A 26,100-nucleotide genomic window follows, 5' to 3' on the forward strand; every position below is an offset into this window, starting at 1 on the left:
CATGTAAAATACACTTAACTTCCATATATAAGCTTCTAATTAGTTACGTATACCGTTATATACCCATTCTTCAATAATAATGGCAGTACCTTTCTAATTTCCAATCGGGTCAATAATTTAACCCGGTTTAAAATCCCCTTTTGCTCATTCATTTTCCTCTAAATCACATCTCTCTCTATAATAAACCTTAAATCTACCATGAACGAATCTCGAAAACATCAGGTTAATTCTTTGTTGTTACTTAATTGCTATCATTATTCGGTTAATTTGATCAAATTGCTTTTTTTTTTTTGATATTCGAGTTTGAGAATTTAGTTAATTATTTTGTTACGTGCATTAATTCAGGCCAGTAATTCGGGTTTATTAGCTTAAAATTAAGAATATTTTATTATTTTGTCTGCATATATGAGTTATGATCGGTTAATTTGATCAAATTGATCGTTGTTTTTTTGCATGATTTGAATGAGATTTGAGAATTTGGTTAATTTTATTTATTTTTTGTATTGTTTAGGTTTCGTTACGAGGCGCAAGTGCGAAGGAGACTTCGAGAGACGTGCTTTTGGAGAAAATATCGCAAGAGAGAGCTTTGAGGAATTCGGCGCGATTAATTCAGGTTTATGAACTTAAAATTAAGAAGATTTTATTGTTTTGTTTGTTTGTTTATGTTAGTTATGATCGGTATATAACTGCTTTGATTGTGTAGTTTTGAGTTCGTTTGGATAGTAATTCGGGTTTATTAGCTTAAAAATGAGAATATTTTACTGTTTTTTCTGCGTACATGAGTTGTGATCGGTATATAACTGCTTTGATTGTGTAGTTTTGAGTTCGTTTGGATAGTAATCGGGTTTGTTAGCTTAAAAATAAGAAGATTTTACTGTTTTTTCTGCGTACATGAGTTGTGATCGGTATATACTGCTTGATTGTGTAGTTTTGAGTTCGGTTGGATAGTAATTCGGGTTTATTAGCTTAAAAATAAGAAGATTTTACTGTTTTTTCTGCGTATATGAGTTATGATCGGCATATACTGCTTGATTGTGTAGTTTGGTTTCATTTGTGATTAATGTGTTAATTCAGGTTTGTTAGCTTAAAAATAAGAAGATTTTATTGTTTTTGTTTGTGCACATTAGTTATGATCGGTATATACTGCTTGATTGTGTAGTTTGATTTCATTTGTGATTAATGTGTTAATTCAGGTTTGTTAGCTTAAAAATAAGAAGATTTTACTGTTTTTTCTGCATATATGAGTTGTGATCGGTATATACTGCTTGATTGTGTAGTTTGACTTCATTTGTGATTAATGTGTTAATTTAGGTTTGTTAGCTTAAAAATAAGAAGATTTTATTGTTTTGTTTGTGTACATTAGTTATGATCGGTATATACTGCTTGATTCTGTAGTTTGACTTCATTTGTGATACTACATTTAGGTGTATATTGTATATGTTAATTCAGGTCAGTAATTCAGGTTTATTAGCCTAAAAATAAGAAGATTTTATTGTTTTGTTTGTGTATATAAGTTATGATCGGTATGCGCTGCTTGATTTTGTAAAAATAACTTCATTTGCGGTAATGTATATTAAATGTTTTATTGTAGTAAAAATTTTTCGTGCTTGTAAAGTGGTAACGACATGTTTGAAAACTTGGAGGTGACAGTAATATAATTATGAGCTAAACTTAATTAAGGTCAGTGATTTGGGTTTATTAGCGTAAAAATAAGAAGAATTTATTATTTTGTCTGCGTACATGAGTTATGATTGGTATACACTGCTTGATTGTGTAGAAATGACTTCATTTGCGGTAATGTATATTGAATGTGCTACTCCCCCCGTCTCAAATTATCTGTCTGATTTCTAAAAATAGTTATCTCAAATTATTAGTAGGAATTGTTCTTGAAGACGACAAACGCCTCGATTATGGGGTGATGTTATGATTGATCAAATACGAATGAAGGGTAAAATAGTTAAAAACGCTTCTTAATTAATGTTTCTTAAGGGGCGTGTAAAAGAGAATCATGACAGATGATTTGAGACGGAGGGACTCTGTCAGTAGAAATTTTCCGTGCTTGTGAAGTGCTAAGACACGCTTAAAAACTTGCAGTTAGAATTCAGGGACACTAATAGTTAGGATTATCTGCACTGAACGGTGAAGAGGATGTTTTAAATGGCATTCTAATATTGTTACCAGGGATCCACAGATGCCACGGCATTCCAACTTTAAATTTCTAAAGGAAACAATTCAGGAACTTTATGTTGCATCACCATCAAACAGATATATAAAGAATTTAATACCATGATTTCCTGAGCATAACAAATATAATTATAAGCTAGACTTAGTGGCTTTTCATTGTCTCAATAGTTAAATTACTGCATTTTCTTAATACACCTCATGTTTAAGTTTTACTCTCCTTGTATTGATAACAATCAGAGTTATTATGCCCTGATTTTGATGTGTATTTTTTGTTTATCCCTTTTTGTGAAGTTACCTTTGAAAGAAAAGGAAAAAGGAATAGATTCATTTTGATGAGGTCTATATTTTTTCCTAGGTCTATATTTTTTCCTAACTGGAGGTACATATTCATAATAATCAAATGCAGATAATTGGGGGTTGAGAACTCGGGTAATCCAAGTCACTAATTGGGAGAATGAGGAAAGGATATTTAATTTTATTTGTTGGCTATCTTTTTGGTTTTAGCATTTGATATGTATTTAGCTATTTGGATGAACTTCAAAAGTAAAACTAAAGCTTGAATACTATGCTATCACGATGGACTAGAAAGAGCAAGTAGAATACTCGGAATCTGCAATCTCTTTCTAATTGCAAACATGATGAACATTTTTTGGATCTGTTGTGGTTTAAAGTTTTATCATCCATTGACATGCATACACAATACAAATTTTTATTTGTTGAGTTCACTTTTGTGTAATACAGCAGAACTAGTGTTGTGCTTTCTTTCATTATGATCCTCCTTTTTTGAAGTTTCCGTTATCAAACAGCATGTTGAAAGCCTTAATTTAAACAATGTTATATATTGAAGGAAGACATTTTATTGATCTCATCTTCAAGTGTGATTACCAACTACGAATGCGGCTGCTTAAAATATGTGCAGAGAGCTTGGCAGCGTTATAATGTTAAAAAATGTATAGCCCTGGAGCTTCAGCAGCAGTGGGAATCATTTATAAATAGTCATCTTGCTCCTCTAAAGAACTCGTCGATATCCAGCCAAGTCCTGAGGCCCTTTCTTTTCTTTACTACATTCTTATTGGCGCGATCTTCAAGAATTCAACCCAGAGAAAAAGATTGCATCAGGAGTTGCTTTGGAGTTATCCTGGAGAGCATAAACTCAACCAGTATGCTATTCTTATATTTTTCAAGCCTTTAAGTTTCTGTGCAAATTTTATAGTCATGATTGTCTTACTATAACAATTCTGTTTTGCAAGTCTTGGCAAGAAAAGTATCCCATGTTTCGAAATCTCGTTCTATATTTTATTAATTCATTTGAAATATGGTTGTAGAATAACTCTTCTTTGTCAGAGTGATGTCCATATTTCTGAGCTTCTCCAGGCAAGTGCTTTAATCTAGTCCTTATGTATTATGGAAAAAAGTTATATTCATTTAATTGGTGGATGTTCTGCTATCAAATGATAAACAACCTTATCAAAGACAAAACATCAAATAATAAAGACTCTATCTGATTACTTTGTAATGATGTTGAGCGCCTCTTTATGGATTATGATTCATCAGGATGCTAAATTGTGTGCCATACACACTCTCAATAATTCGATGGCTGCTTATGGGATAATGATCATTTACTAAGAGTTACTCACTTAAATACTATAAAAAGATGAAAGAAAATAATCGTTTGCCAAATTGAACCTTAAGCACAAATATCAGCTATAAACTACTCGCTACCAATCAAAAAAAAAAAAAAAATTCCCCGCCCCTTGCATGATCTGCATTTATCTGTTGCTATTTGTCAGCTAAGTTCATTATGTTACAGCATACGTTGATTTTCTCTTTCTATTTCTTTATTTTTTAGATCCTGATGAAAACTTTTGCTCAATGGCTACTGGAACCATGGAAGAGAGAAAAGTTTGGAATTATCAAGCAAAGAAGTTGGTTACCATGTGCTTGTTTATTTTACAAGAATATGATAATTCTTGTCACAAGAGTAACGATGTTTCACTTGCATCGTTAGCAATGCGCTTGGCAGTAATTCTGACCGATGTGAAAGGTTGGAAGTGCATCAGCAATACCAATATACAGGTCGCATTACTGGCAGTTAGGGATTTAGTTCAGTTCCTGGGAAGCATTAAAAGTGGACTATACAATTCTGTAAGGAGGTACATTTGTAAACTTGAAGCTCCTAGTTCCGCCCAGGCGACTTTGTCCTCTCAGACAGATGAACAGTTATTGATAACTGCAAGTGCAATTACTTTAGCACTACGGCCATTTCATGTCGCTAACTTAGTTGCAGATAATAAAAATGTCTTACTAGAAGTGCAGAGTGCTGCTGAGCAATACTGTATTTATTTACTTACAATACCTTGGTTTGGTCAACGGTTACCAGTGGTATTGATTCCGCCTTTGAAACACAAGTCTGTGTTAACACCTTGCTTGAGAATCCTATTGGTAAGTTTGGCATAGTAAAGTGAATACTGTTTTACTGTTGCAACAAAGTATGAGTGTATATGCTTGTAGTTACATAATTTTAAGGCAATATGCATCTATGGGACGATATTATTGTCAACTTTGGGCTAGAAAAATCTACCAGACAACCACAAGAATAAATCATTACATCCACCTCATTGTAAACATATGGAAACTCTTTTGTCCTAAACAAATTATGCTAAGGGTGAGGGAGTAAGTCTTTCTTTGGCCGTAGAACTTTTTCTTGAATTCAACTGATTATTTTATTTTCGAATTTTGGGGTAGTACTTGGCTCCATTTGCAACTTATAGACCTAAACTATGAGGTGTTTGTATTGCCCCCTTGAACTTCCTTTTTTTTTTTCCACCCTGGAACAGGATCTAGTGGGAACAGGGAAGTGATAGTCACACTCTAACGACGTGGATTTTCTAAACACGTCATCTTTTAAAAATTAAATAATTTTTTCTTTTTAAACTTGCAGCATTTTACTGAAAATGCTCTTAGTTTTTTTAACTCAAGCAGTTTTTGGAATCCATTTTCTTGGATGCGATTCCATTTCATTTGGGTCAGATCCAACATTCATTAAATAAAATAAAAAAATAAATGAGAGAAGTAAACAAGAAAAAGCAAGATAAGAATACACAGTTGGAAGAAATAGTTGTTTTATATAACCATGTGACATTTGGTTGTTGGAAGAAAAAAGCCAATGCAGCTTCTATTTCTTTTTTCTTGCTCTCATGCGCTATACAAGAGTTCAAACCACTCTATTCCACTTGGCACTTCAGGGTGGTAATAGATAGCTAAAAAGGCAGTTCAGTGGGTAATATAAACACTGCATAGTTTAGGTGTGTAAGTTGCAAATGGAGCCAAATCTAAAGAGGTTCTTATGTATTATACCTTGACTTTATGATGGCTCACATTATCAAACTTTATGATTTTCTTCATTGCTTGTGGTGAGTGATTCATTGGTACTTTCTTTTCACCATGTTCTGCGAGAAGCATTGATTAGTTGGGCCACTGGATGATTTCTAAAAGCTTGGCACTTGTGCTCATAGCCTATCATCTGATGCATACGTGGATCCCCTCTTCAGTAGGTTATACATGCTAGGCATGCTTCGTGCTGTGCTATCCACCCAATAACGGATTCCACTTATGCAGCAGATGTTACTGCTGAAGAAAACATTCTGAATTTGTAAACACATTTCTTGCATGGTACATATCTATAGATAGATAGAAATCGTGTATGTTTGTAAACTTATTTTGGGGGACTATGGGCGAAGTTTGACAATCTATAAGATGCATTGAACCGTTGCTAGATACAAAGTATAAAAAATAGCCATAGCATATAAGAGAGTTATCCCTTACTGTCAATTTGGATAATGGAAAGGAACCATAGATGTTTTGATAAAGCCTTGTCTTGTATTTTGTTCTGCTTAAATGCTTGCACATCATGTTTTTTGTGGTGTGGTAGAAATGTTGTAAATGATTTTGTTATTGTACTGAAAGTTATGTGCCTCTTATCTATTTTTGTTACCTTATTTTTAAAGAAAATTTATAGACCCCTTACAGGCTTAAAGGAGTAAATCACAAATGATTTTGAACACTCTTAGTAATCCTTGATGCTGCAGTTTGTTAACAAAGTATTATCTTATACGGAAAAGCTGGACATTTTGACTGTAATTTTCCTTAAATTCTGATGCATCTTGCATTAACACTTCCCATCTTCATTTTGGTGATCATGTCTATATCAACAATTAGTTTGTACTATATTGGTACCTCCCCTGAGTTGAATTAGCATCCATATTTTCCATTATTTCTAGTGAAATTATGGTTATTAGAATGCGAAGGGATTGATTAAACTGTGACAGGTGATGGCAGATGTCAAAGGAGCAAATTTTAAAGGATATGTCAGATATGGATCAGATGACAAGCTTTTCTCACAACAGGGTGATGCCACCAGTTGGTTGGGCTCTTGGAAATTTTATATACCTTGCTACTGGCAGTGAAAGCAATATCTTAGATTCTGGAAAGTTAGTGTCTGGTATAGACCGTCAATCCTATGTCCGTGTAGTAATTACGCTGGCGGAGAAATTATTGACTCAGATTGAAAGGGCTGGATGGGTGAAAAAGGAGAACCAAGAAGTTCAAGGTGACGGAAATTCTGTTGTAGCCGAGAAAACTTTTGGATCCTTGCAGATGTCGTATATGGACCTTTTTAAGCCTGTTTGCCTGCAGAAGCATCTTATGGAATTTCTAGTGTTGGAGAAAGATGGTCTTATTCAGAGAGCTGAAAGTCTACCCTCATGCGGAGCAGAATCTTCTGGGAGCTGTGAATTGCTTGATGTTGCTTACTACTATTCATGGATGCTCAGGATATTTTCTAGTTTGAATCCGCTGCTGGGGGCAATGCCAGTTCAACATGCTATCTTTTACTCCTGGGTTCCTTTCTAACCTGTGGGGAACCCTCGAAGAATCACTTTTTCCTGGAAAGAATCTTGTTGGTAAGGGCAAATATGTGGAAGAAAGTAAAATTTCTGAGAACAAGATTCTTGAAGTTTCTGAGAGAAAGCAAAAACATTCTTCTAAAGATATAGGCAGCAAATGGGCTAGCGTATTTCAAAAGATAACTGGGAAATCACAAACTGAGTTCAAAAGTCTGGATCGGCTTGCTGGAAAATCAAATACAGTGCATATTGACGAGCATTATTCTGATATGTGGGACATTGAACTGCTAAGGCAGGGTCCTGATGGCATATCAAAAGATTTGGCTTGTCTACTACATCTGTTTTGCGCTAGTTATTCACACCTGTTGTTAGTTCTTGATGACCAGGAGTTTTATGAGAAACAGGTCAGATTTCTTTTTCACTTCAATATTTCATGCAATATTTGATTTTCCAATATCTTTAGAATGATATTAATAAATCCTGAAAGTAAGAGTTGCGTGAATGTAGGTTCCCTTTACATTGGAGCAGCAGCAGAAAATTGTGTCCGTGCTGAATACATTGGTTTATAACACAATGGCGCACAGTATTGGTCCTGAAAGTAGACCTCTGACAGATTCTGCTATCAAATGTCTTCATTTATTGTATAAAAGGGATTGCAGGTACCAATTTTGCCCTCCTACTTTGTGGCTTTCACCAGGTAGAAATAATCGGCCGCCCATTGCCGTAGCTGCTAGGACTCATGGAGTTTTGTCAGCTACTTCAAACGGTGATGATGCATTAACCTCTCTGAGCATGGGCTCCATCATTACTGTTATCCCACACATTTTCCCATTTGAGGAAAGGTAGTTTTGACATGAAAAACTTACCATAAGCTTTGATAATTCATCACTGATTTACCTTTAAGCTTATTCCGATAGTTTCTAACGTCTAGAGTTTATCCAAATGCTCCTTTCCCGTGCTTGACACTGGCAGATCATGGATTTTGTCCGCAACTCTCTGTGCCTTTCGTCTTTTGTTAGTTCCGGTGAACTAGTTAAGATTCATATCTGTTTGTTCATATTTTTGTTTTAGTCTTCCTCTTCCACCTTAAGATGTATGGTACTCCCGCTGACTGCCGACCCAATATATATGCCGCTGTTTGACTGGGCACGGAGTTTAAGAAAGAAAGAAAGACTTTTGAAACTTGTATGCTAAAACTAGCCTTAACATTTGAATGTCATCATATTGTGCTTATAGTATTTTTTTTGAAGCCCCTGCTGGGGTGAGGAAGCTAATGACACCAACACCACCAAATTTGATTTGTGACAGTAGTATCTTTCAACGCTGACTGTTATTGCCTTTAACACCTTGGAAGTATAAAGTTTCTATCATGAATCAAGGTAGTTTACTCATGAGTCTTTTTGGTTGGGTTTTTTATTGTCTGAACCTTTGTCTAAGATATAAATACATTAGCCTCCTTTTTGTGTTGCCAATAAGGAACTTTATGGACTTATACTGTCTTTTAAACAGTTTAATGGCATAAATACATATGTAACATGGTTGTGTGTTTTTTCCGATTATTTTCATAATAACTAGGAGTTGACCTTGCGGAAAAGGGTCAAATATACCCCTGTACTATTAGAAATGGTTTAAATATACCCCCTCGTTATACTTTGGGTCTAGATATACCCCTTTCGTTATACCTTCGGTCCAAATATGCTCCTCCCCTCAACTTTGGCACTGATTTACCCTTATTTTTAGTGGAATGACATGTGTCAGCTCAGAAATAAAAAGACCCGCCCCAATGCTTTTATCCACTACCTGAATCAATTTCATTACAAAGCAAAGGAATTCATGTGTCAGTGAAATGGTTTAAAAAATGTACGTAGTAAACTAACAATATATTTTTTATAAGAGTTGACATTAAAATTAGTGCTAGAACCAGAATAGTAATGACTTAACTGGCAGTTAGCACTTAGCAAATCCAAATTAAGTTTTATTTTTTATTTTTTTTATTTTTATATTTTGGAGATTTGATTATTGGCGCCTGAAATTCCTGGAAGGTAAAAGTTAAAAACTCTCTATTCCTTAACCAGAAGTTACAATTAAAAATTGATTATCACTAGTAATTTTAGTAATTTCCCTCGTGAATTCCTTTGCTATAACAAGGGGTATATTTGGCCCTTTTCTGTTGTGCTTATATGTTGGTCCACTGTATATGATGATGTTGCATGTTGTGGCTCAAACCGCGGAGGTTAGTCTCATAGGTCCAATGTAATCATGAAAAGAGTAATTTTCAGTTGATTTCTAGAGAAAGAGATGTTGCTATGTCAACTTACATGAATTCATATGAGTAGTTCTTGCACCAGAGCTATCATTTTTGAATTACGCATGCAACTGTTTCTCACAATTTAGATTAAAGGGTGCCAGTTGTTTTCTTCTGGTCTAGCAGTAATCTAAATCGTTTCTGGTCCTTGGCAGGGTTGAGATGTTCAGAGAATTCATCAACATGGACAAAGTATCAAGAAAAATGGCCGGTGAAGTTGTTGGACCTGGTCCACGTAATGTTGAGATAGTAATTCGTCGTGGTCATATTGTTGAAGATGGATTTCAGCAACTAAATAACTTAGGATCAAGGTTAAAGTCCAGTATCCACGTCTCTTTCGTGAATGAGTCTGGTCTTCCAGAGGCTGGCCTGGACTACGGTGGGTTGTCCAAGGAATTCTTGACAGAAATAGCCAAAGCAGCCTTCTCACCTGAGTGAGTTGCCTGTGCTTATGTAGTTATCCAGTTAGCCATCTCATATTTTGCTCTCTGAAATGACTGAAGGTCTTTGTAATTGGTTCTATTTTGTAAGGTACGGGCTCTTCACACAGACATTGACCTCAGACAGACATCTAATTCCTAATACAGCTGCAAGATTTTTGGACAATGGATTTCAGATGATTGAGTTTCTAGGGAGAATTGTTGGCAAAGCGCTCTATGAGGGAATATTGCTAGATTATTCCTTTTCACATGTTTTTGTGCAAAAGCTGTTGGGCCGCTATAGCTTTCTTGATGAATTATCTACACTTGATCCTGAGCTATACAGGAATCTGATGTATGTTAAGGTAAATGCTTCTAATCTCTTATAAGATCGTTACCAATCAAAGAAGTGTTCTGTTATAAGATTGTAAAGGCTCCAATACTATATGAAAAAATAAGGATAGAAATGTATTAGTATGGAATATAGACGCGCCTATTTGTAAGTATACTATTGATAATTTTCTAATGAGGACACTAATAAAGTTGCAATCTAACATAATTAACTAATGAACAACCCCAAACCTCTAAAAGTAATTTTAATGGAATTATGCATAAGACATATATTTTGTTTCGGTTTATGCAGCACTATGATGGTGATGTCAAGGACCTCGCATTGGATTTTACAGTTACTGAAGAATCATTAGGAAAACACATTGTTATTGAGCTTAAACCTGGTGGCAATGATATCTCTGTAACAAAAGAGAACATGTTGCAATATGTTCATGCAATGGCAGATTTTAAACTAAATCGGCAGGTACCGATACTTGTGCTCCTACATTGAGATGCCCATTTTGCTGGTATTAGTGACTTATTGTTTCCAGCACTCAATTGCACATACTTGCTTTCTCAAATGCATTTTATGGAGGATTGACAGACCTTATCTCTCCTTCCTGGTTAAAGTTGTTTAATGCAAGTGAATTTAATCAGGTAATTCCCTTTGTGCATATCTTAGCAGAACTTTGTGTACAATTTTCTTGCCCTATTGTAAAATGGAGGTGGATGCCTCTGTAGTTCGACTTGTGCTTTATTACAGATGCATATATTCTTGCAAGTGTATGTAGTCGCAATGTGTGTGTGGGCAAGAGAGGGAGAGAGAGAGAGAGAGAGAGAGAGAGAGAGAGAGAGAGAGAGAGAACAGGCTTGCTTATTGGTTTGTTTGCATACGTATGCGCTTACTCTGTTATCCTACCATCAATCCATAGAATGTTAGTGTATTCCTCATGGGGTATGAGATTCGACCATCAACTGATCTCTCCTTGTTCTTTCCATGCTAGGTTTTGACTTCCTTGTCTCTTTGCTTATTCAAAACAAGGATTCGCTTGTAAATGCATTGCAGAATGTGTTGGCAACACCTCTGCAATTTTTCTTTTCTCTTTGCTCTATCTTATCTGGTTGACTGGTTCTCCACATTTCTCTAAAATTAAGGAAGTTAAATGTGACATGCCATGCAGACAATAAATGAAAGGCTTAAAGAAACTACAAATAGTGCATATGCTTTAATTTGGTGTGATAATAAGTTCAAAGCCACATGAGTCACAAAGGCTTTCCTTTGCCGGACTGCATGCTTCCGTTTCAGCTAATCCAAAGTATTTATCCAGTTGCTTTCAGGGGGAAACCATGATATTGACATTGATGATTTAAGGAGAAATACACGCTATACTGGAGGTTACACAGAAGGGAGTCGGACAGTTAAACTCTTTTGGGAGGTATACATGAATTTTCTATGTTAAGAAACTGCAAATGTGATATCCACCATTGTCTACTTAACCGTCGCAAACAAACATCTCTCAACATTAAGGAACTTGGTCTAAGCAGAAATTTGTTATTGTTTTGTGTTAGCTGGCCATATGCATGTTGTCGCTAGTGTTAAAGTGGGAGAATGAACCTATGAAGAAAATTAAGCATTTGTAACTAATTGTTCTTGTGGTTTAGGCATTTGAGAATTTTGAACCAAAAGAACGGTGTTTGCTGCTTAAGTTTGTGACAAGTTGTTCGCGAGCTCCTTTGCTTGGATTCAAACATCTGCAGCCAACCTTCACCATTCACAAGGTATGCACTTTCTTCACCCAAAAGAGTAGAATTGTTTTGCTTACCAGTGCTTAATAGTAATGAAATTTCATAAATATAGGTTTCGTGTGATTTGCCACTATTTTCGACATTCGGCGGACAGGATGTTGATCGGCTTCCTTCAGCTTCTACTTGCTACAACACCCTCAAGGTACAGTCTTAAATTATAATACGTTAAGTTTGAGGCATTGGATGCACCAACTCGTATTTTGTCAAATGAAAAATCAAGCTAGCTTGAACAACAGGACCTCTTTGACTTGAACATATTGCAATAATCTCTGCATTTTCCTTCTGCCTTTGACAGCTTCCGACATACAAACGCCAGAGCACTTTGAGAGCAAAGCTTCTATATGCTATCAATTCCAATGCTGGTTTCGAACTTTCATAGTTATTGTGCAGGTAAAGCGGTTTTCTCTTTGTTGTATAACACAAAAGCTAGCAGAAGATCACCCCCTCCCCCACCGCCAAAAGAAAGATGGAAATTCCAGAAGATGAAATTTCTTCACCTTTTTTTTTTGTGTGTGGCTGTAATTCAGTACTTAATAACTTACTTTAATCAAGTAGAATATTTAGTGTTGAATAGAGCTCATCTTATGGGATGACTCAAAAGACTTAATTAAAACTGTTCTTTCAGTTGGCTTTCACGTCACAGTATATCTAATACCCAAAAACATTGTACTTCGCTGTAACTGCTTTCATATGAGATAAACTTTAGCTTGTATGAACCAAGACTGACTTCAAGTTCGAAAGTAATAAACATTATCATGAAAGGGGTGAACTACAAAGTAGACCACTTTGAGGCTTTAAGAGATGAGGTCAAAACCCTGTTCCAACAGACTTTGAGCTAACTTCTCATTTGCCGATTCTGAGGGATGAAATCCATCCCAGAAGACGTAGTTTGTAGCATTGGAGCATGTTCCTATGGACCTAGCATTACAAAGGAATGATGTTTCTAGTGTGCCAGTCCCGCAGCAAGCCTTCCTTGATTCAAAAAATCCTGGGAAAGGAATATTATCAGCGAAAATGTGATCCAGAAGGGGGACATTCCTAATTCACCTTTTTGATTTTTAGAATACAATAGCATAAACCCATTTTAGAAATTTAAATTGCTTCCTAGTGTCAAGTTTCAAGAAATGAGAGACGTCTTCTTGTGTTCTTTTTGTTGACAATAAAATTTTGTACATGTTTATGCTTTGGAAAACTTTTGAAGGTTAAGCGAGTTTGTGAAGAAGGAAGGAAAAGGAGAAGGGAGAAATAGTTTCAGCATGTTACCACTTTCTGTAGGTTTTGTGATCAGATCAAAGAGAGCCTGATAGATGTCAAAGACTACGAGCTTGAGGCCGGAAAGCTTGTTCTTTAAATTTTGAGATGTCCTGTTGAGCTTATTGTTGAAGGAGATTGCGTCTTGGTTAAGTCTTGCAACACATTGGTTCCTTCCTCTTCCGAACAAAGTAATGGCAGCTGGCAAACAACCAGTTGGTGGCAGAGTTGTGACCCCAATCCTCCTTGCTCCCAGATCATAGAGGTTCTGTTCATAGATTGTTTTTGATATTAACATGTGGAATTTGTGTATAATTGAACAATTTGCATACAATATTTCTTAGTTTGTGATTTATAATTACAGCTTGATCTGATTTCTTGATGTTCTCAGTATCAGGAGTAAATATTGTGATAATATCCAGCTTATTTTTCAGGATAAGTCTACCTGGTGCTCAAGTGTATGTCATCCTTGTACAGCCTGTAACAATCCAAGTTTCTGTAATTTGATAAGTGCTTGTTATGATTCATGCATGGCTAGCTTGCTCCCATTTGTCAAATGAGAGTTGGAACTTAAAATTTATTTTCCAGGGCTCTTACTATTTATACCGAAGTACTACGTAGTAAATTGACATTATAATAGGTTGATCCTAGTTGCATTTTCATTTGATAATGCTCTTATGAGCAAGGTTTATGCCTAGTAATTCTGTGCAGGTTGCCCGTATTTCTGAATTAGTTTATGGAAATAGTTGAAGCGCTAACAATTAGTACACAGGAGGAAACCGGACCTGAACAAATGAAGAGTAAGACTGCATGAGGATATCTGAGAATTCATCAGGTGAGTAGCGTCTGTTGAGTAGTGGATTTATATAATAGTTTTGAATGAAGTCACTGCTTCCTGCACTTATAAGATGTATTCCTCCTGAGAAAATTTTAGTAGCCTGGGTCCTCCCTACCAGATTCACTACTTTCTTTTGCCACAACCTGTAATATTTTAGTTGATGTGACTACGTTAGAGCACGCTGCAAAAACCATTACATTTCCAAGTTAGTCATCTTCAAAAAAATCGACGGATTTCTATTCTCAGACATATTTGAGTACTTACAAACAGTCGAGCAGTCACATTATAATAACCAGAAGCAGCAGAGGCAAAGTTAACACCAGTGAGAATTCTTTGCCCTCTTGCTTCTCGACTCAGGTAAGCTGGCGGGTATGAAGTGAACCCAAGATATTCAGCTGCGGATAAAACATGCACGTGTGAGAAACAACTTTCGTGATGTTTTTTTGGTTGTGGGTGGGGGTGGGGGGTGGGGGGTGGGGGTGGGTGGGTGGGTTGATTAGACGATTATTGAGATGTTTTAGGCATTACCAGTGAAGTCTGTGGCCAGCTTTCCATTGCAGAACCGTCAGGTGGGTCTGTGGGTAACAAAATCTCTTCCATAAGGTGGAAAGTTTGCCTTGATGAGAGTGCTTAAGTTGTTATTATTTCCCACATCAACTACAGAGTCACCAAAGATGCACAATGCTGGAACCAAAGGGTCTCCATTAGATACAGAGAACACAGTGGCAAGAAGAAAACCACCTAAGAGACACCTCAAGAAACCCATCATTCTCATCTCCTATAGTGAATATCTTATTTTATTTCTTTTTGTTGTTAATTTGTTGGGATGAGAATTTGAGGACACTCCAATATAAGGTTGAAGTGAAATGACTTTTGCTTTACCACATCCTTGAAATTGTCATGATGGATCCAAAAATTCAAAAACCTAAAAGGTTTTTTAATACTGACAACTTCATCCCCACATGATACAAGCAAAGGAGAATGATCAGATCCAGTTCTTGTCAAGTGTTCCACCTCAAGCTGTGGAAGAAATTCCTGAAAGATAGAATTAAACAAAGTTCTGTCCAATCTCTTAAAGATAGAGTCTTCTGCTGCCCTACCATTCCACCAAGTGTATGGGCTTCCTTTAAAACCGATGTCAAATAAGTCACAAGAATTCATACAGTAGGCAAAATCTTCACACTCTGCTAGAGTGACAGGTATGCCTCCCAATTTCTCTTCATCGGAAAGAATAACATTAAAATCAGCTCCAATCATCCATGGCAAAGACATAGTACTTGCCAAATGATATATATCATCCCATAATTCTAGCCTCTCCCCTTCATCACATTTGGCATAAACAAAAGTTACAATGATGTCTTTGTCTATGTCTGGGTGATGAATCTTCAAAGTGACTTGTTGATCTGCATCCATTAAGATTTCCCACCGTACTGAAGCATTCATAAAAACCTAAATCTTCCCATTCTTATTAGCAATAGCATATTCCATACCTAACCTTCTTTTATATTTCTGTAAGTGTCTGCAATTCTGAAACGGTTCCATCAAAGCAATTAAGCAACACTTGTATTGATTTTGTAACTTTATGAGTCTCTGAAAAGCCTGTTGTGTATTAACAGACCTAATATTCCAAATTAAAGCTTTAATCATCATTTATACTTCGAAGAAGTTGTCCTCTTTGAAACCCTCTTGGTCTGTTGAACCTCCTGATTTTTATACTTTTTTCCACTTTTAGCAAGCATCTTTGGTGATAAACCAGCTTCCCTAGCAACTTTCTGAATGTTGTTGGTTCTGTCTTCCATCTCCTTATCCTCTTCTAATTGCGGATGCTTCCCTTCTTGTAACTCTAATTGAGACACTTTATGAGCAACAATATCCTGTAGGTTAGAATTAGGATGTGTTACTTTTATTGGAATTGCTAACTGACTCTGTGTTACTTCCTTGTTTGCAGGTGGATGGTTTTCCTTTTCAGCTGAATCAATCAACACTTGGGATCCAGAAGGGGGTGAAGATAGCACCTCTTTATTTAGATCAAAGAGTCCGTTTCTTTTACTTTCATCATTTAACTGTGTAACCTCACATTTTTCCTTGACTGACTCGGCTGCATGACTGCTAATCTTCTCCTGTATGTTATTTTGTAGATTATGATCAGTACTTTCTGTAACATCTGCTGTTGTAGTGCTGATATAATCCACCATTTCCTCATCCAGTGGCTTCCTTTCAGGTAAAATCTCCCTCTCCTTGGTATCCTCCCGATCATGTTCCTTTACCTCCGTACCTTTAGTTTCTGCAGAATGTTCTTCTGTACCAATCTCTGCATTTGAAGATGATGCACAATATGATATCTCCTGATTGATGTTTACTCTATCTTGTTTATCTTCAATTTCTGTTTCCTTCTCTATTGATATATATTCTTGTGTCTTTAGTGTTGCTGTTGTTTCATGGCATGTGATCCCCTCTGTTTGAGTACCTTCAGGTTCCTCCACCCTAGCACTGCATTTGGTTTGCTCCTCTCCATTTTCTTGAATTGTCTCTGGGATGGTAACAAGAATTAACATAAAGATCATGATTAATAGTCATAAATCAATTAACATAAACAGTCATAAAACACATATAGGCTCAAGGTCAGCTAAAGATCATGATTAATTTAGATAATTTTTTTCTTTTAAGCAATAAGCACACAGGAATGAGCCATGTTTGTACTTTCTATTAATTAAAAATTGGAAATTTGAGTGAACACTATGAGTGGACTATTCTAGAACTCAAATTCAGATTATAATCACATAATAACTGTTTCCAACTGGAACTTAACTATTCAAATAGCTGACCTTCAACCAGCTTGAGACTTAAAATTTAGGATTCAGAATCATTTCAATAGTTTAGCAACACAAATGGCCATTTACTACGATTTTTTAGCAATCTGAAGCAAAATGAACCTTTGTTAAGAACTGGTGAATGTGTTGGAGTGTGTAGGATTTTCGAAGCAAAATGAGATTTGGTTAATACGTAAGCTAGAAAATTAAGTGTGTAGAATTTTCATAATATAGGGGTGCTAAGTGTTCGATTTAGAAATACAGGGAGTGTATCTAAAACCAAGTGAAATTATAGGGATGTTTGGCGTAATTTACCCTAAGAAATAAACATGTATGAACTAATTAAAATCGGAAGTTTGAGTGAACATTATGAGTTCAAAAGAAAAAAGAATCTTACTCCATCATGAGAGGTTTCCAATGAATCTGTACCATTGTCCACATTTAGTCCCCCCCCCTTTGAGCCAAATTATAGTTTATCGACTGGACTATAGCTTCCGCATCCTTTAGAAGACATGCAAGTTCATCAACTACACACTTTGCTGCAATTAAACATCAACACTTTATAATTTAAAACTTCAAATCCAATTGGTAAAATCATGTAAATATTTACTTAACATAAAAACTGTAAAGGAGAATATTTTATGCAGGGTAACTGCCAAATTAACAAACCAACAGTAGCCAAATAAGCTCGCACATCTTGCTTATACAAGTAATGTGTCTGTGTTCACAATCTTGCACAACGCTCTGTAAAATCAAACATACATAGCACCATATGTGGTCCAAACCAAGAGATTTAATGTGATTTCATATGTTGAAATAGGATTTCCCCTCTATCATGTTAATCTTTACGGGAACCAGCGTGTGTAGTATGTGGTGCTGAAAAATAAGGCGTCACTTAACATACTTCTATCAGCCATCCACGGATTGTGGATCTCACTTTAATTTTCTCGTTAACTGTGCATTAGCATCACATCTATAATTAACTTGGCGCAGAATTAGTTGGATGAGGAGTCTTTCCAATCACTTCTTTGCTAGTTTGCTTAATACAATTCAGACTTTCCATATATCTAACAATAGGGATAAATTAATCCCATGAAAATTCTCATTTAGCAAATAAAGCCACAAATGCAAACGTACCCTAAACTAGCTATGTCCCAGCAACTATCTTTAGGTGTATCTGGTCAGAAAGGAACCACATCTGCTGCTTTTTTTAAAAAAAATCGTGTTGTCTAGGCTAGCTTGCGTGCACCTCGACTAATTTCGCGAGGTACCTGCTACCTCCCACCAGCACAATTACCGGGTAACTCTATCCACCAAGGGTTGGACAAATAGGAAGAAAATCACTTATTGTTTTTGTCTCCGCTAGGATTTGAACCTGAGACCTCATGGTTCTCAACCACTAAGCCACATCCTTGTGTGTAAAAGGAACCGCAAGTGTTTTGACGGCATCTCAACTTCAACCTACTCCCTCAAAGTTAGATGCTTAGTTAGCGTTTTTAGCTGGAACCTAAGTTACTCGGACTCTTCACTTTCGGCGTTGCACCCGTGTCGACACGACATGGGTATGGGTGTAGGTGTGGGATCCGTACCCGATCTAGTCAACCGCTTTTGGATACTTTGACCAAAATCAACGGAGAAATTCCGGACAAATTCAATGATTTTTATAATCAAAACAAAAGCTGAGATGGACTTAAAGAAAATGGAATACCTTGTATACTGAAATTTCTATGTCACTCCTTTTCCTCTTATCTCCTTCCGGGATTTTCCTCTTGATCAATATTTTCCACATAATATCTCATAATTTAGGTTTTATAGTTCTATTTTTTGACATTTCAATTATTTTTAGCTGAATCCCCGCACCCGTATTCATACCTGGATCCGTATCCCCGAATCTTAGAATTTAGATCATGAAAGATCCGACCTCTAGATCCGCACCCGTATCAGACACCCGCACCCGAGACCGAGTAACTTAGGCTGGAACTATCTCACCCCTGTAAATACTACTTTTTGGGTTTTGTTAGCTCCCTGACCTTAGCATAGCATGGGATACACTCTGATAGTAAAATTTCTTGCTAGTCCAGGTAGAGTAACAATGTGAAGATGAAATAGAAAAATATTAATTCAGGACAGATAATACCTTTGTTTACGTGATCCTGAAATCCAAGGTGGCATGTATGTACTTCTGTGCAGAAGCAGAATCCAAGTTATGAAGCGAAATAACACCAAATAAGTTCTAAAGAAAAAAGATTGGAAATGAAAAGGAGAAATTCAACTGGTCGATATGCATACAAGACAATGATATGGAGACAACAACAACAAAAAAAATCAAAATCACACAGACCGATTTGTGGTCATTCTTGTTAATTTATAGATACGTCAAAAATTTTGAAACAAGATAATAGTCCACTATATGGAAAAGAAATAAGCGAAACAGAATCTGACAGCGAGAAAGAAATGAAAATATGACATATTCCACATAAGTAGAAAGTATGCAATATGTATCAATGCAAAAAACTCAAATGTCGGAGGTAAAGATTCCAGATTTGTTATAACATACACTTGGACATATTTTGTACAGAATCATGAGCATTCAAACATCCAGCTTCAATGTAGGAGGAAAGCCTCTCGGTTTCATTATCTCTAATAATGCGGTCGACCAATTCAGAATTCTTTTCAATTGGTTGGCGTCGCAGATATTCTGACAAAAGCAACGCAAACTAGTTAGGTTCAATAAAGAGTATTATAGAGCATTTATATTATTCTTGGAGTAAATTCATTCAAATGGACTCACCGAGTCCTTGTTGAAAATCAACTAGTAATCTACTTCCCACTTCTGCTAATTCACCAAATTTTGTAATCCTGAAATACAGAGTGAATCAACCTAAGTAAACAGAAATTTCCATTTGGCCATTTCTTAATTAACAAACTCGAATTATTTGCTTGTCAATTAAATTGAAATAAAGCCCGACACAGGTAGTTAGAGTTGTGAATAAAACCTAGTCATGAAGTCTGAAAAGGTTTGAAAGATGTTGTGTTAAGCTTTATACAAGGTATCACCATCTTCTATTTCCATGCTACGAGAAAAAAGAACAGGTGGGTGGGGGGGAAGGGCAGACATAGTTTCGCCTGCGAGGTTCCTTTTAAAAGGTTGTCGGCGGCTAGGTATAATATATCTGTTACTTCTTTTGCTAAACGGTAAAGGCAAATATACCCTTGTACTATTAAAAAGGTCAAATAATTATTCATTATATTTTGGACTCAAATATACTCTTAGCTTATACTATTTGATCCTTTTTCAATAGTACAAGAGTATATTTAGCCCTTTTCCGTTTGCTAAAACTGGTATTCATATATATATTTTTATCAACTTATATGATTGGATAGTGTTGCTTAATCAGCAATGTTTAGTCCCAATGCTGAAGAGAATACGTATATTAAATCAAATTTATAAATTTTGGTAATTAAATTTATATTTCTTTTATATGAATGGAAGTCTAATCAGGAATGCAAGAACGAATGGACAATTTGAATTAGAGTTTAAGTTGGTGTATTAAGAGTGTATAAGCTTTTTTATACTATTAGATAAAATTGATCTACAATAATAGGCAGATTCAAGATTATAAAATATTAATTATATTACCAGGTCATCAAAGGATATTTGTTAAAATGCCTTGTCAAGAAAATAAAAGAAATATAAATTTAATTACCAAAATTTATAAATTTGATTTAATATACGTATTCTCTTCAGCATTGGGACTAAATATTGCTGATTAAGCAACACTATCCAATCATATAAGTTGGTAAAAATATATATGAATACCAGTTTTAGCAAACGAAAAAGGGCTAAATATACCCTTGTACTATTGAAAAAGAGTCGAATAGTATAAGCTAAGAGTATATTTGACGAATAATTATTTGACCTTTTTAATAGTACAAGGGTATATTTGCCTTTACCGTTTAGCAAAAGAAGTGACAGATATATACCTAGCCGCCGACCACCTTTTAAAAGGAACCTCGCAGGCGAAACTGTGTGTGCCGTTCCCCCCTCCCACCTGTTCTTCTTTTTTCTCGTAGCATGGAAATAGAAGATGGTGATACCTTGTATAAAGCTAAACACAACATCTTTCAAACCTTTTCAGACTTCATGACTAGGTTTTATTCACAACTCTAACTACCTGTGTCGGGCTTTATTTCAATTTAATTTACAAGCAAATAGTTCGAGTTTGTTAATTAAGAAATGACCAAATGGAAATTTCTGTTTACTTAGGTTGATTCACTCTATATTTCAGGATTACAAAATTTGATGAATTAGCAGAAGTGGGAAGTAGATTACTAGTTAATTTTCAACAAGGACTCGGTGAGTCCATTTGAATGAATTTACTCCAAGAATAATATAAATGCTCTGTAATACTCTTTATTGAACCTAACTAGTTTGCGTTGCTTTTGTCAGAGTATCTGCGGCGCCAACCAATTGAAAAGAATTCTGAATTGGTCGACCGCATTATTAGAGATAATGAAACCGAGAGGCTTTCCTCCTACATTGAAGCTGGATGTTTGAATGCTCATGATTCTGTACAAAATATGTCCAAGTGTATGTTATAACAAATCTGGAATCTTTACCTCCGACATTTGAGTTTTTTGCATTGATACATATTGCATACTTTCTACTTATGTGGAATATGTCATATTTTCATTTCTTTCTCGCTGTCAGATTCTGTTTCGCTTATTTCTTTTCCATATAGTGGACTATTATCTTGTTTCAAAATTTTTGACGTATCTATAAATTAACAAGAATGACCACAAATCGGTCTGTGTGATTTTGATTTTTTTTGTTGTTGTTGTCTCCATATCATTGTCTTGTATGCATATCGACCAGTTGAATTTCTCCTTTTCATTTCCAATCTTTTTTCTTTAGAACTTATTTGGTGTTATTTCGCTTCATAACTTGGATTCTGCTTCTGCACAGAAGTACATACATGCCACCTTGGACTTCAGGATCACGTAAACAAAGGTATTATCTGTCCTGAATTAATATTTTTCTATTTCATCTTCACATTGTTACTCTACCTGGACTAGCAAGAAATTTTACTATCAGAGTGTATCCCATGCTATGCTAAGGTCAGGGAGCTAACAAAACCCAAAAAGTAGTATTTACAGGGGTGAGATAGTTCCAGCCTAAGTTACTCGGTCTCGGGTGCGGGTGTCTGATACGGGTGCGGATCTAGAGGTCGGATCCTTCATGATCTACATTCTAAGATTCGGGGATACGGGTGCGGGAATTCAGCTAAAAATAATTGAAATGTCAAAAAATAGAACTATAAAACCTAAATTATGAGATATTATGTGGAAAATATTGATCAAGAGGAAAATCCCGGAAGGAGATAAGAGGAAAAGGAGTGACATAGAAATTTCAGTATACAAGGTATTCCATTTTCTTTAAGTCCATCTCAGCTTTTGTTTTGATTATAAAAATCATTGGATTTGTCCGAAATTTCTCCGTTGATTTCGGTCAAAGTATCCAAAAGCGGTTGACTAGATCGAGTACGGATCCCATACCCATGTCGTGTCGACACGGGTGCAGCGCCGAAAGTGAAGAGTTCGAGTAACTTAGGTTCCAGCTAAAAACGCTAACTAAGCATCTAGCTTTGAGGGAGTAGGTTGAAGTTGAGATGCCGTCAAAACACTTGCGGTTCCTTTTACACACAACGATGTGGCTTAGTGGTTGAGAACCATGAGGTCTCAGGTTCAAATTCTAGCGGAGATAAAATCAGTAAGTGATTTTCTTCCTATTTGTCGAACCCTTGGTGGATAGAGTTACCCGGTAATTGTGCTGGTGGGAGGTAGCAGGTAACTCGCGAAATTAGTCGAGGTGCACGCAAGCTAGCCTAGACAACACGATTTAAAAAAAAAAACAGCAGTTGTGGTTCCTTTCTGACCAGATACACCTAAAGATAGTTGCTGGGACATAGCTAGTTTAGGGTACGTTTGCATTTGTGGCTTTATTTGCTAAATGAGAATTTTCATGGGATTAATTTATCCCTATTGTTAGATATGTGGAAAGTCTGAATTGTATTAAGCAACTAGCAAAGAAGTGATTGGAAAGACTCCTCATCCAACTAATTCTGCGCCAAGTTAATTATAGATGTGATGCTGATGCACAGTTAACGAGAAAATTAAAGTGAGATCCACAATCCGTGGATGGCTGATAGAAGTATGTTAAGTGACGCCTTATTTTTCAGCACCACATACTACACACGCTGGTTCCGTGAAGATTAACATGATAGAGGGGAAATCCTATTTCAACATATGAAATCACATTAAATCTCTTGGTTTGGACCACATATGGTGCTATGTATGTTTGATTTTACAGAGCGTTGTGCAAGATTGTGAACACAGACACATTACTTGTATAAGCAAGATGTGCAAGCTTATTTAGTGCTACTGTTAATTTGGCAGTTACCTTGCATAAAATATTCTCTTTTAAAGTTTTTATGTTAAGTAAACAGTACATGATTTTACCAATTGGATTTGAAGTTTTAAATTAGGTCAAACCCATCGGGAGCCACCTGAGGTGCTCCAGATCTTTCACTTAGACATCTCAAGTACGCCCTGTTTCATTTAGACACCTGAACTTAACTTGAAATGTGTTATTAGATACTTTTTGCAGATGTGGCAATGTGCGTGTCCTTCAGATTTTTTTGGAGCGTGAAAGAGAATAATTTTGTGTTTTCGTTTTTTTTTTCTCCTTCGTCTTCTTCCTTCCCTCCTACCACTTTCTTCACCATATCTCTAAAAGCCACCAAATGGGCCATAAAAACCACAAGGATTCTCCAAATTCTTGCAATTTCAACTCAATTTTTTCTTCCTCTAAATCTCCCACAAGAATCACTAAATCTCCATTCTTCTAATTGAGACCCAATTGGGTTAAGAATTCAAAAAATTGAGACAAACTCCACAATCTCTAGCTCCAAATTGTTGATGGCACATGTAGATGCAATGATCTATATAAAGAGGATAGAGCTGTCGAAATCACTGTTTCAAGAAAATATTATCTCCGTTTCCATGACCACCACTATATTCAAGAAATGAAACCCAATTAAAGAGAAAACATAATATTATCTCCATTTCCATGGCCACCACTATATTCAAGAAATGAAACCCAGTTAAAGAGGAAACATAATTTCACCTTTCCATAATTCAAAATCAATTGAAGGAGCGATCAAAATCACTATTTTGTTAGTTTGGATTGAAGAAATTGAGATGACTCCATTAAAGCTCACTTAAAGATGGAAAATTATAATTGAAGGAAAGATTTTTAGATTTCATAAATTGTAGTCAATTGAAAGTTGTGGAAGTAGTGGTTATGGCAGAGGGGAATGGAGGTTGAAGAAAATGGGAGGTGGATCGAGGTGGTGCTTGGAAAATTAGGACTTTTTTTTAATTAACTAAGTAGTGTAAAAATATTGCTTCTAGTCATATTTTATTTTTAATAATTATCTTGAATACACATGCCACGTGTCTTTATTTAATTCGTCACCTTGCCACGTCATCAGCGAGTGAATCACACTCACTTCACATATTTGGCTGATTATGCAAAAAGTGTCTAATTGAAACAAATTTTAGGTAGTGTAAGTGCTCAATAAAAACACCCCTAAGTTGAGGTGTCTAAGTGAGATCTGGAGCACCTCAGGTGGCTCCCGATGGGTTTGGCCTTTAAATTATAAAGTGCTGATGTTTAATTGCAGCAAAGTGTGTAGTTGATGAACTTGCATGTCTTCTAAAGGATGCGGAAGCTATAGTGCAATCGATAAACTGTAGTTTGGCTCAAAGGGGGGAACTAAATGTGGACAATGGTGCAAATTCATTGGTAACCTCTCATGATGGAGTAAGATCCTTTTTTCTTTTGAACTCATAATGTTCACTCAAACTTCCGATTTTAATTAGTTCATACATGTTTATTTCTTAGGGTAAATTACGCTATACATCCCTATAATTTCACTCAGTTTTAGATACACTCCCTGTATTTCTAAATCGAACACTTAGCACCCCTGTATTATGAAAATTCTACACACTTAATTTTCTAGCTTACGTCTTAATTTTATAGCTTACGTATTAACCAAAGTTCATTTTGCTTCGAAAATCCTACACACTCAACACATTCACAAGTTCTTAACAAAGGTTCATTTTGCTTCGGATTGCTAAAAAATCATAGTAAATGGCCATTTGTGTTGCTAAACTGTTGAAATGATTCTGAATCCTGAATTTTAAGTTTCAAGCTGGTTGATGGTCAGCTATTTTAATAGTTAAGTTCCAGTTGGAAACGGTTATTATGTGATTATAATCTGGATTTGAGTTCCAGAATAGTCCACTCATAGTGTTCACTCAAATTTCCAATTTTTAATTAATAGAGTGCTTATTGCTTAAAAGAAAAAAATTATCTAAATTAATCATGATCTTTAATTGACCTTGAGCCTATATGTGTTTTATGACTGTTTATGTTAACTGATTTTTTCATAATATGCCTATGTAGACAGAAGCGCAATCTATTGATCCTCTGAAACATGAGGTCATCGATACTGCAACACTAATGGCAATAGTGTACTCCATGGTAAAAGTGACTACACAATGCAGGTAACGATCTTTTTCCGTCCAAGATATTCTTTATAGTCCGGTTAGAATTAGCTTAGCGCGTAACATATATTCCTTTTTGCCTGTCACAGGAAAAGATTGTTTCTTCCCTTAACCTCACTTCACCTTCTGGAGAATTGGAGAGCTACTCCAGCATGTGGTCTTTGCGCCCTGACATAGACGATGAAATCATGCATAAAGCCTGGAAACTTGTCCGCAAATTCGTTTTCTTCTTGTTTCTTATTGGTGAAAGATCATCAAATATCTTTATTATATCAGAAAAAAGCTTTACTATAGCTTTCTTTCTGGAAATTTGTTTGAAGCCGTAGCAAGATGCAGTTTGGAGATACCAAAAAAGGACAGAACAGAAAAAGTACCGAAAATCATATGAGTTCGTGGGGGTGAAGAAGATTGTGATATTGTAGATTATTAGTTATTGGTTCAAGTAATATGACTGCTATGGCACTGAATCAAGTGGATGTACACATTTACTTCTTTCTTTCGGGATTTACATAGTGATTTTTTCGCTTTCACTTTCAAACACCTTCTTCTAATTAGAGTCGTTCTTTCATAAATGATCACACTGAGTCAAACTTAATAGAATTTCATCAATTTTATTTTCTGT

General features: G+C 35.8%; 1 protein-coding gene and 2 pseudogenes across 2 annotated transcripts; 2 read left to right on the plus strand and 1 right to left on the minus strand.

Annotated features, from left to right (window-relative positions):
- LOC132629943 (E3 ubiquitin-protein ligase UPL7-like) lies at positions 1-13,726 on the plus strand (annotated as a pseudogene).
- Positions 12,656-14,803, minus strand: LOC132629760 (GDSL esterase/lipase At5g03820-like; annotated as a pseudogene).
- LOC132629944 (uncharacterized) lies at positions 13,874-26,100 on the plus strand. 2 transcript variants are annotated; one of them, XM_060345376.1, is made up of 9 exons: positions 13,874-14,034; positions 15,986-16,072; positions 16,176-16,258; positions 21,137-21,204; positions 21,298-21,438; positions 21,817-21,858; positions 24,593-24,732; positions 25,378-25,478; positions 25,568-26,100. In XM_060345376.1, exons 3-9 carry the CDS (start codon positions 16,179-16,181, stop codon positions 25,653-25,655), a joined length of 660 nt encoding a protein of 219 aa, XP_060201359.1. In that variant the 5' UTR covers positions 13,874-14,034; positions 15,986-16,072; positions 16,176-16,178; the 3' UTR covers positions 25,656-26,100. The 2 variants fall into 2 exon arrangements, with proteins under 2 accessions (XP_060201359.1, XP_060201360.1); XM_060345377.1 differs by lacking the exons at positions 13,874-14,034; positions 15,986-16,072; positions 16,176-16,258 and adding an exon at positions 19,751-20,999.

The sequence above is a fragment of the Lycium barbarum genome, chromosome 3 (genome assembly GCF_019175385.1).
Source record: "Lycium barbarum isolate Lr01 chromosome 3, ASM1917538v2, whole genome shotgun sequence".
NCBI lineage: Eukaryota > Viridiplantae > Streptophyta > Magnoliopsida > Solanales > Solanaceae > Lycium > Lycium barbarum.

Excerpts from the sequence above, each read along its gene's own strand:
- LOC132629944 (XM_060345376.1), top strand. The coding sequence starts at position 16,179 with ATGATCAGTACTTTCTGTAACATCTGCTGTTGTAGTGCTGATATAATC. Across the intron at positions 16,259-21,136 it reads ATCCAGTGGCTTCCTTTCAG|GATTACAAAATTTGATGAAT; the intron begins GTAAAATCTCCC and ends TCTATATTTCAG. Across the intron at positions 21,439-21,816 it reads TGTACAAAATATGTCCAAGT|TACATACATGCCACCTTGGA; the intron begins GTATGTTATAAC and ends TCTGCACAGAAG.